A 12,203-nucleotide genomic window follows, 5' to 3' on the forward strand; every position below is an offset into this window, starting at 1 on the left:
TTCGGCCAACATTTTCTGCAGCTTGCCTAATGTGTCTGGGCTACAGAGCTAAAAGCCGGCCTCATATTGCTCACTGCTAATGGAGTCCTTCATCTCAGTGAATTCCCTTATGGACCACTCTTCAGATTGGGGGGCGATCAGACAATATTTTGCGTCAATTACCTGATGGGTCTGAGCTACACAATTACTACTAACAGACTTGTCGTTCTGAGTGAATCATTTGTCACATTCTCTTTTGGACCACTGATAGGCCATAAAGTGACTTTTAATCTCTGGACTGAATGAACTCCTCATTATGTTCAAAACACTTTTGAAAAGCATGTTGTGTGCTAAAGGTGACCACCATGAAAACAGGAAAAATGTGGCATATTACAAAACGCTTTGGGCCTGTGTTACTACTCTGTCTTTTGTTTTTTACTACCAACAAGGTGTTGCTTTTCAGACACAGGCATCGCAGCACGGTGGTCTCGAGTCTTCTGGAGGACATGTTTGTCGATGAAGGGTTAGGCAAGGACGGGTCACCAGACCTTTGTGAGCCTCGTCCTCTTCTGCTGTATGCCTATTATAGGCTTGTTAAATACTTTATGTACAGTGATCCCCTGCTATCTCGTGGAAAAGTTCAATAAGTGCATCCTACCTGTAGTGTACTTTGCACCCAATTCATAACAAAGCATGCGGTTTTCAGCAGTCACTACGTGTGCTAGACAAAAGTTGGTTAGAACAATATTATAATTTGTAATAACTAACTTGTACGTAACATTTAAACAATACACTAGTAAATCATAAAATGTACTGCTACGTACAGGAACACGTAGACAGAGTCGCAATTCATAATGAAATGTACATACACTTTTATTTGTCACTACGCGTGCTAGACAAAAGAGTTTGTTAGAACAATATGTATTATAATTTTTAATAACTATAACATAACTGTAAATATTGACTAAAATGCAGTAAAAAGTCTATGTATATAAAGTAATGAACATTTAAGCAATACAGTACAGCAAATCATTAAATATACGTACACTGTACACTACGGTAGAAAAAGAGTTTCACGTTACAGTACCCAGATGATTTCTTACAAGGACCGTTATCGGCTGAAAGAGGAGACTCGACCAATCAGAGTGGGATTTTCATTCTCTTGGGCCCCGATTGCCTGCTGCTAACGTGGTGTAATCTCACAAGGACAGCGAACGTGGCTCCCCGACGCATCTCAGTTCTCTGCGTATCGCGTACCCTGCTTGTGGTCCGATTGTTGTGAGCAAACGTTTTGTGAACTTTTCACTTTCTTTTAAGCTCTACGATGGCTCCCAGGTGTCCTGCATCTTCTAAGCCTTCTGGTAGTATATAGATAGATTGATACTTTAGATAGATAGATAGATAGATACTTTATTAATCCCTTTTATTAATCCCAAGAGGGAATTCACAAGGTTGACTACTTGAATAGATGCCATATCAGATATAGTCAGATAGACAGACTTGAAAGGCACCATATAATAGATACTGTAGATATTAATTTTACTATATTAGGCAGGCTTAGATAAATAGAAAAGGCACTATATTAGGATAGATATTATTAGGGCCCTATGTCAAAGGCAGATATATGGATGTCATAAGATGCTGTATCATAAATGGATGGATAGATAGAAAAGGTGCTATAATAGATAGACTTTAATTTTAGTATAGTTGGCAGGATAGATAAATAGATTTTAGTATAGTGGGCAGGATAAAATTGATAGACTTTAGTATAGTAGGCAGGATAAGTATAGTGTGTGTATATGTATATATATGTGTATATATGTATGTATATATATATATATATATATATATATATATATATATATATATATATATATATATATATATATATATATATATATATATATATATATATATATATATATATAATATAATATATATATATATATATATATATATATATATATATATATATATATATATATATATATATATATATATATATAATATAGTATAGTATAGTATAGTAGTGAGCCTAAGTGCCAAAGGGACACCTTGACTATTCAGGAGAAGATGCTTCGGGAAGGAAAGTGTTATGTGGATGTCGCTCGCCATTACAAGTTTACCGGTGTTTAATGCGTGTGGGAGGGGTATTTTAAAGCTTAAACTATAAAAAAAATGTTTATTTATATGGTCTTTCTGTATCGCAGATTTTCACCTATCGCTGATGCTGAACGTAACTTCAGCGATAGGCAGGGGATCACTGTAATGTCCTTCAGTGCGGTTCACGATTAACCAGCCCAAAATGAGGAGTGAACCAAGCGATGGTGACAAGATACTCTTTGAATAAGTGAGCGTTTTCATTAGGATTACACGTGGAGCAAATTCCAGACTATTACTGTATTTAATTCAGATGTATCTACTTATATATATCATTTTTAAGTAAACATGTATTTTTCATATGGTACCCATTAAAATATTAAAAGATTAACAGCATGAAGACTTCAGTTTATTTTTTGGAGTCAAAGCCTTTTTTTTTTTCACGTTTGCTTGTTTCATTAATTCCAAAATAAGGTGGTCTCAAAGAGACAGCAACCCATCCTGAGGTACTCTTTCCCCATACATGTGTCAAATCTGACCCTAACCTACAAGTCAGATGCTGAGCATCCTGGGAAGTGAACTCCAATTTCTCGAGCCAGCAGCACTAACCATTGAGTCATCATGAGAAACTGACCTCCTCATCTCCAGTTTAACAGCCATTTTTCCCACATTTAACAAGCTTATCTGGCTGTCCCCACCTCTCTGGATCTTTTTATTTGACTGCCGTGGATATCGTTTGGAAGCAAGAGCCATTGTTTTCATATCATCTCCCAGCACCTCCGGCCGGGTCTTCTTTGGATCAACCCGCCTGATCTCCTTCAATTCCACTAATCTGCTCTCTTCTCTGTTTGGCTATCTGTGGTGCTGTGCCACACCTTCACAATTTACTTTACACTGCCTTGTAATCCATCCCACCCCACCCTCAACATTTTCAGGTCTTAGTTCCAAAAATATGACAACCTATGATTCACATTATGATGCGGGTCATGCTAAGAACTTGCAGTACTGAGGCTATCGATGCAGGAACAAAGTCCATTCAAGAACCCCTCGAGTTTCTTATGTGGAGGCCTTTCAGAATTAGGAGGAGTTCCTGGAGGCTGTGGATGAGGAAGTAAAGCCACAGAATTACTATGTAAAGTGCACAAGGTGTCCGGTGGTCCGCATTCAGGACTTTTAGACGCCCTTTATTTACCATCCTTTGTGTTTTTTACACGTTATACAAGGGATGTTCAAAATGTTCCCGCACTTTTTTTTTACTCTATTAAGAATTTCAAAAACAAATTACATCAGTTTTCTACACAGTCACCTGTGATGCAATTTTTCTTGGCTGTTATTTTTAAATCAATAAAATGTTATCTTTATTTAAAAAGGTATCAATTTCAATCAAAAACATGAAAATGTCTGGATGTGTCGAGTCATTTCACTGGTACTGTATGCAGTGCCAGTGCTCGGTTACTTTGTGCCCTAAGCCAAGCTTATTAGTGCGCCAACCGACTCTCCGGTCGCTCACCTTGGTTGCACCTCCATGATCTCCACCCTTGGTGAATGTCTAATTTGTCTTAATGGTGGCTCCGGCCAGGACTGTAAGTATAATTGACCTTGTTCTATTGACTTATGGACATAGATGGAGATATTATAAGATGCTATATCAGATATAGGCAGATAGATAGACGTGAAAGGCACCATATAATAGATAGATAATAATTTTATTACAGTAGGTGGGCTTCAATAAATAGAAAAGGCACTATATTAGGATAGATATTATAAGGCACTATGTCAAAGGCAGATATATGGATATTATAAGGTGTTGTATCGTAAATGGATGGATAGAAAAGGTGCTATAATAGACTTTAATTTTAGTATTGTTGGCAGGATAGATAAACAGATTTTAGTATAGTGGGCAGGATAAAATTGATAGAGAGACTTTAGTTTAGTTTCATTGGCAGATGTATAGATATTATAAGGTGCTATATCATGGATGGATAGATAAATAGAAAAGGTCCTATAAATAGACTTTAATTTTAGTATAGTTGGCAGGATAGATAGATAAATATATTTTAGTATAGTAGGCAGGATAAGATAGATCATGCACTATATTAGGACAGATATTATAAGGCACTACATCATAGGCAGATGTATAGGTATTATAAGGTGCTATATTATAGATGGATGGATAGATAGAAAAGGTACTATAAATAGATAGAATTTAATTTTAGTATAGTTGGCAGGATAGATAGACAGACAGATAGAAGGCAGGGAGAGCTCAAGTGTAGAGAGAGCAATGGGCTACAAAACGAGGAGAACATGCAAACTCCATGCAGGGAGGACCCAGGAAGCGAACCCAGGTCTCCTAACTGCGAGGCAGCAGCACTACCCACCGCGCCACTGTGCCACCCTGTTGGACAAACAACAAACACATAACCCAAAAGCTGAAGGAACAGATAGGATAAATAGAATAATAAACCTCTTTGAAAGACAGTTCAGTAAACAGTTGGCAGAGGGATCTTGTTGAATACTAGAATGCCTACTTTATCGGCAGGTATAAACCATTGTTTCTGAATGAAGTGACAGGCAGCAGTATATGCATTGTTTTAGAAAAGAGTGTACAAATAACAGGAAAAGAGCTCAAAACTGCCAGTGAAAAGAGATTAGCCTTTTCTGTCTTTTTTTTAACTTAAGAAAACAATACTCAGCAATTTGTAACCCCGCTCATCCTTTCTTTGGTTTTTTGAACCAGCTTCGCTGAGCACAAGGCAGATGCCATTTGGTGTCAGTCTGTTCCATGGCACTTTCATGCTGTCCTGCCACATCCAGTGATGCGCAGGGTGCCAGTCTATCACAGGGGCCCTCTCTCTCTCTCACACACACACACTCATTTGCATTCATTCATTTCAGGCCAAAATAATATGACGACAGCAGATTCAGTGGCCATTGTTAATTGTTAGAAATACTCTGCCTGAGCCTCCATCTGGATAAAAACTCGTCTAGCCATTTAATGAACCTTCTTGATGCCAGCCGTTTGCTCCTGAGGGGAGGACTGACTGACTGATAAGGCGGATTGCGATAAACAGTAAGCGGTAGCGGTAGAAGACGCGCCGTCGCATAAGGCTGTAGTGACAGTGACAGTTTTGGGGCACTTTATCCTCTGCGGTTCCGAATCAGTTAAGGATCATTTGGTTCACTTTTGTAAAGTACTGCATTACCTACTCCAGAGCTATAGATGGCATTCACAGGTTTCGGGGTGTGCAACTGGAAGACGAAGATGAACTGGACGAGGTGCTCGGCGTGCGACTCTCCGCTCTTTTCAAGAACTGCTAGCCTCCCCTTATCGATCGACCTGAGAAGCCGACTCGCACCGATTGTCAGACTCGCATTTTGGGGGAGAAAATGACATTTTTGATTGAAGGTTTGTTTAAAAGCTATGCGCCCCTAGCATAAACGATACGACTGTCAAATCAAGCGAGCGGCTCCACTGGACTTATTTCATTATGGGTTTATTAGATTTTGTGTTTAGAATCTTGGGAAGGAAAATAACGGTAGCCAGTCCGAAGCCGCAGTCTGAAAAGCTACCGGTGTGAGCCGATCCGGAGGACTTCCGACAGCGAGAGACTCAGCCGAGCGCTCCGCTACCGAGACGAGGCTCTTTGTGAAAGCGCTGGCCGCCAGTAACGAACGGGGGACCCCGGGCTGGCGGCGCATCGGTAACCTTCTGGGCTCGAGGGAGCGGAGCGGACCTCCAGTGCTAAAGTGACTTTCGTGAGGTAAGAAAAGAAAAATAAATAAATAAACGTTTTACAGGTGACACGTCTCACTAGCAGAATCAGGACCGAGCGCCGCCTTCACCAGACGCGACAGGGAAGAAGAAGGACGAAAAGGGAAAAACGAACGCGTTTGTAAATGAACTGCTGATCTCTTTGAACAGTTAAAACAACAATGAATCCCACCCTCTCCCCTCTCAGCCAAATGTCCGTTTGCTTTTATCAGATTTTGGTACCTTGGCTCGTGACAAGCGAGTGACCTGAAAACGTGCATTTGTACATTGAAGGAGTCGCCTGAAATTAACGGAATAACTCGCAGGGGCCTTTGAAGCAAAACACCCTCTTGATGCTGCGACGTACCGGACATAACCAAGTTTGGGAGCCAATGAGAAAAGGACAAAAGAGCGCATTTTAATAGATATAGCGCCTTTGTAGGCTACAGTAAATACAATGACAAGGCGCATTATAGGAAAACGTAGCCAATGACCGATATTGAACCTTACCTGTGGATTGATCAATAGATAGATAGACTTTAACTTTAGTATAGTTGGTAAGATAGATAGATAGTAATTTGTATATAGATAGTTGGCAAGGTAGACAGTAATTTTATTATAGCTGGCAGGATTAGATAGTAATTTTAGTATAGTTGGCTAGATTGATAGATATACATTTTTGTATAGTTGGCATGGCAGATAGTAATTTAAGTATAGCTGGCAGGACAGACAGATAGTAATTTAAATATAGTTTAATTTTAGTATAGTTGGCAGGATAGATAATAATAATAATACATTTTATTTATATAGCTCCTTTCCCATGCTCATGGCGCGATAGATAGATAGCTAGATAGTAATTTTAGTATAGCTGGCAGGACAGATAGATAGTAATTTTAGTATAGTTGGCACAATAGATGGTCATTTTAGTATAGTTGGCAAGGTGGATAATCATTTTAGTAAAGTTGGCACAATAGATAGATAGATCGTAATTTTAGTATAGTTGGCAGAACAGATAATAATACATTTTATTTATATAGCTCCTTTCCCATGCTCAAGGCGTGATAGATCGTAATTTAAGTATAGATGGCAGGATAGACAGATAGTTATTTTAGTGTAGTTGACACAATAGATACTGTAGATAGTCATTTTAGTATAGCTGGCAGGATAGATAATAATAATATGTTTTATTTATATAGCTCCTTTTCCATGCTCAAGGCGTGATAGATAGATAGATAGATAGATAGATAGATAGATAGTAATTTTAGTATAGTTGGCACAATAGATAGTCATTTTAGTATAGTTGGCAAGGTGGATAATCATTTTAGTAAAGTTGGCACAATAGATAGATAGTAATTTTAGTATAGCTGGCAGGATAGATAATAATAATACGTTTTATTTATATAGCTCCTTTCCCATGCTCAAGGCGTGATAGATAGATAGTAATTTTAGTATAGTTGGCACAATAGATAGATATTAATTATAGTGTAGTTAATAAGATAGATTGATAGATATTAATTATAGTGTAGTTGGCAGGATAGACAGATATCCTACTCAACACATAAATTCAACAACACATCCTTGAAATATTCAGAAAGAACTGAATTTTAAAAAACAACTCTAATTTCCAACACATGCCCAAACATTTCCTATTGTCATAAGTACATTTTACAATTGCCCGTCCACAAAGGAGCTCAGCACCCCCCTCATGTTTATAAATTCCTCATTTTTCTTCATCATTGCATTGTAATAAGTGAATTTTAACTTTAGTCTTGAGGAGACATTCCCCCAGCAGACAGGCACAGCGTAGCCCCCTGTGAGCAGATCATGGGCAGTGTGAGCTTAGGAAGCTCCAGCTAAATACTGCGCTGGCTCAATGAGGGGCTGCCACAAGGGGTCCCTTAGCAAAGTGCAGTGCACGTCCTCCACTGGACCACTGATGGGTTGGTAACGCTGTCCAGTGTCATCACTACCCCATAGTTTCCCACTTTTTAATGTTTGTTTAAGTTTGATTGTAGAAGTATAAATAACGATTTGACTTCAAAAGGAACTATTAATTAACTTCAAAAAAAATCTTGGTTATTTCTATTGACTAAAATCGCACAACTTTTTATATATCATCGGTGATGGTTTTGTGTTCAGTTTTGTAACACAGCAAAAAAAAAAAGCTGGACGAGCCCCAATAAATGAAACAGCAAACCTTCAACAAAGACCCATTGAGATTTGCACGTCTGAGCAACATTGGCCTCGTGTGGACAAACAGAGAGCGAGTTCAAAGCTGGTCATGCACCTGATAAAAGTCCATACTTTACTAGACCATCCATCCATCTTCTGTACCCGCTTATCCAGAGTAGGGATGCAGGGCACCAGCTGCCTATCCCAGCAAGCAATGGGCACAGGTAGGAACAACCCCTGGACAGGATGCCAGTCCATCGCAGGGTGAACTCACTCACTCACACACACACAGCATCGGGCCAGTGTAGCACCACCAGTCCACCTAATCTGTGTAATTTTGGACTGTGAGAAGAAACCAGAGCAGCTGGTGGAAACAAACAAACAAACAAACAAACATGGACTCGGGGGAAACGTGCAGACTCCATACTGGGAGGATCCAGGACATGAACCCCGGTCTCCTTACTGTGAGGAGCAGCACTACCACTGCACCACTCCTTACTGCTCCTTTCCTTAAAACTTTTTTTTAATTTAAATTATGCGTCAGATTTACAATTTATTAATTAATAAGAAAAATAAAAAACACAACACTAATGTTGCTTTAAACTTTGTATTCTTACAAAACTCTTTTCCATTATTTGTTTTTTGTTTTTTTTTTTTTTGCAATGTTACATCACTGAACATGAAAACATTACTAATAATAAATACAGAAATGGTGCAATTTTCACCAACTAAAACAGTACTTATTGAAGTCATTGAAATTGCTATTTCTACTTCTACAAGCAAAATCTAAAGCCCATTAAAAGTAGTAATTCACAGCATTACTTATTCTGCAGTAAAACATTATAAAGTGGGAAACCATCACTGTGCCAATGAGGGACTTCCTGAACTTGCACTACCAGCCATTAGCCCATTTTGAGCTACTGAGGGAGCTTCACTAAGGGGCACCTTATAGCAGCCCCCACATGGGGCCAGTGTGGTATTTAATTGGGGCTTCCCAAGGCCATGCTGCACTCTTAAAACTAAAGGGGTCCCAGTGGGTCTTCAGAGCGATGCCATAGGGCAGGGTTGTCCAACGCCGATCCTGGAGGACCGCAGTGGCTGAAGGTTTCCGTGCCAATCCTTTTCCAGATCCGTGACTAGTTCTCACTGCTATTTCTTTTCTGTTCATTTCAACAGCCCTGCTGGTAAGGAGTCAGTCCTCTGACTTGATTCTTTTCTTCATTAAATGGCGGCCAAACAGAAATGAGACGTGAAACGAGCTGACAGATGACCAGCTAAGTCAGGCTTTCAGAGTCCTCCCAGGTTCTTAATGAGAAGCCGATTCTTGCTGTTAATTAAACCCGTTATTTCATTCTATGGTTTATTGCTACTCTCATTCTGCCACAGTAGACATTTCCCAAAACTGTTGATTCTGCTTTTTTCTAAGACCACTGTCAAAATGTTTTGGTGACCGGAGAAGATCGGCCTTACTGAGACCTTCACCTTTCTTTACTTTCACATACTGTTTGATGGGCACAGGTCATATTTCGGCTTGTTTCATGTCTCATTATTCTTTGGCTGCTAGTTAAGGAAAAACAAAACAATCCTGGGTTTGAGGCAAGTCAATTGTAATTAAGAGAAAAGAAGTTCATGAACAGCAACTGGTCACTGATTAAGAAGATGGTTAGAATGAAAACCTGCAGCCTCTGTGGCCCTCCAGGACCGGAGTTGGACATCCCTGCCCTATGGCATCGCTCTGAAGACCCACTGGGACCCCTTTAGAGTTGAGAGTTGTAGCTAAGCTACGTCTTGTAGAACAGTAAATGTTGCTGTCAGCAAACCCTATTAAAGTGTAATGTTTAATTAAATCTAATTGCATTGTATTCAGTTTTTACTTTCTCATATACAAAGTGCTATATAGGGAAAGTATTATAGTCGTCCAAAAGTTTGATTTCGAGATTTTGATGAATCTCAATGTTTTAGACCTCCCTGAGTCTGAAAAATACCGTTTTTTCTTAAATTACGTCTGTCTGTCTGTCTCTTTATGTAAACACAATAACTTGAGTACGCTTTCACTTAGGTCAACCAAATTTTGCATACAAGTATTAAGTACAAAATGTAGATTCCTATTAACTTTTGGGTTATTTCCACAAACCGGAAGTGGTACTTTTTTATTCATGCAGCTGCAGAGTCCAATTTATTCTACTTTCCATTTATAATAATTGTTCAAGATACAGGTGCATCTCAATAAATTAGAATATCATTGAAAAGTTCATTTATATCAGTAATTCAATTCAAAAAGTGAAACTCATATATGATATAGATTCATTACATGCAGAGTGTTAATTTCTTTTGATTTTGCTGATTATGGCTTATAGCTAATGAAAACCCAAAATTCAGTATCTCAGAAAATTAGAAGATTGTGGAAGAGTTCACTATTGTAGACTCCTGGTGTCGCACTCCACTCAGCTAATTAGCCCAAAACACCTGCAAAGGTGTCCTGAGCCTTTAAATGGTCTCTCAGTCTGGTTCAGTAGGCCACATCATGGAGAAGACTGCAGACTTGACCGTTGTTCAGAAGACAGTCATTGAGACCCTCTCTCCACAAGGAGGGGAAGCCACAAAAGGTCATTGCTAAAGAAGCTGGCTGTTCACAGAGTGGTGCATCCAAACATATTAATGGAAAGTTGAGTGGAAAGAAAAAATGTGAGAGCAGAAAAAGGTGCACAAGCAACAGGGATAACGGCAGCCTTGAGAGGATTGTGAAGCACAGCCCATTCAAGAATTTGGGGGAGATTCCCAAGGAGTGAACTGCAACTGGAGTCAGTGCTTCAAGAGCCACCACACACAGACATGTGTATCTGGGATGTGGGCTACAACTGTCACAGCATTTCTTGTGTCAAGCTGCTACTGAACCAGAGACGTCGGAAGCACCTTACCTGGGCTAAGGAGAAAACAGACTGGACTGTTAACAGCTTGGTGGTCCAAAGTCCTCTTTTCAGATGAAAGTAAATTTTGCATTTCATTTGGAAATCAAGGTCCCGGTCTCTGGAGGAAGAGTGGAGAGGCTCAGAATCCAAGTTGTTTGAGGTCGTATGCAAGACATGGGTTTCAGCCGTCACATTCCTTGTGTCAAGCCACTCTTGAACAAGAGACAGCGTCAGAAGCGTCTCGCCTGGGCTAAAGACAAAAAGGACTGGACTGCTGCTGACTGGTCCAAAGTTATGTTCTCTGATGAAAGTAAATTTTGCATTTCCTTTGGAAATCAAGGTCCCAGAGTCTGGAGGAAGAGTGGAGAGGCTCAGAATCCAAGTTGCTTGAGGTCCAGTGTGAAGTTTCCACAGTCAGTGATGATTTGGAGAGCCATGTCATCTGCTGGTATCGGTCCACTGTGTTTTATCAAGTCCAAAGTCTGCACAGCTGTCTACCAGGAAATTTTAGATCTCTTCATGCTTCACTCTGCTGATAAGCTGCATGGAGATGCTGATTTCATTTTCCAGCAGGACTTGGCACCTGCCCACACTGCCAAAAGTACCAATACCTGGTTTAGTGACCGTGGTATCACTGTGCTCGATTGGCCAGCAAACTCACCTGACCTAAACCCCATAGAGAATCTATCAAGAGGAAGATGATACACCAGAGCCAACAATGTAGACGAGCTGAAGGCCGCGGTCAAAGCATCCTGGGCTTCCAGAACACCTCAGCAGAGCCACAGGCTGATCATCTCCATGCATTACATTGACGCAGTAATTCACCAAGTATTGAGTGTGTACATGGACGTGCGTTTCAGTAGGCCAACATTTCTGTATTAAAAATCTTTTTTTTTTCTTAGTCTTATGTAGTGTTCTAATTTTCTGAGATACTGAATTTTGAGTTTTTATTACCTGTAGGCCATAATCGGCAAATTGAAAAGAAAGAAAGGAATTCTTGAAATATCACTGTGTGTAATTAATCTATATATTATAGGAGTTTCACTTTTTGAATTGCATTCACTTTTCAATGATATTCTAATTTATTGAGATGCACCTGTATTATTAATTTGACCTGATATGTTGCTGTTGGTTCTTTAATGTACATAATATAAAAATATAATAATTTGTCTTGCGGTTTACTCCTCAGATATCCATCCCCATATCTGAGTATATGAGAAAGTCGAGGGGAGACCACTCCCGATTTCTGTAATAATAGATTGGTCATTTAGATTGTTTCTTTCTTTAAGACC

The 12,203-nt window shown here is 39.4% G+C and overlaps 1 protein-coding gene across 1 annotated transcript in view; it reads left to right on the forward strand.

Annotated features, from left to right (window-relative positions):
- The window catches only part of LOC120538128 (zinc finger protein 585A-like), a 38,591-nt gene that overhangs the window by 24,353 nt on the left and 2,035 nt on the right, over positions 1–12,203 (forward strand). Inside the window, exon 3 of the mRNA XM_039767562.1 lies at positions 9,179–9,186. Coding sequence (XP_039623496.1) covers positions 9,179–9,186 — 8 coding nt within the window. The remainder of the gene's footprint in view (positions 1–9,178; positions 9,187–12,203) is intronic.

The sequence above is a fragment of the Polypterus senegalus genome, chromosome 10 (assembly GCF_016835505.1).
Source record: "Polypterus senegalus isolate Bchr_013 chromosome 10, ASM1683550v1, whole genome shotgun sequence".
In the NCBI taxonomy this organism is placed as follows: domain Eukaryota; kingdom Metazoa; phylum Chordata; class Cladistia; order Polypteriformes; family Polypteridae; genus Polypterus; species Polypterus senegalus.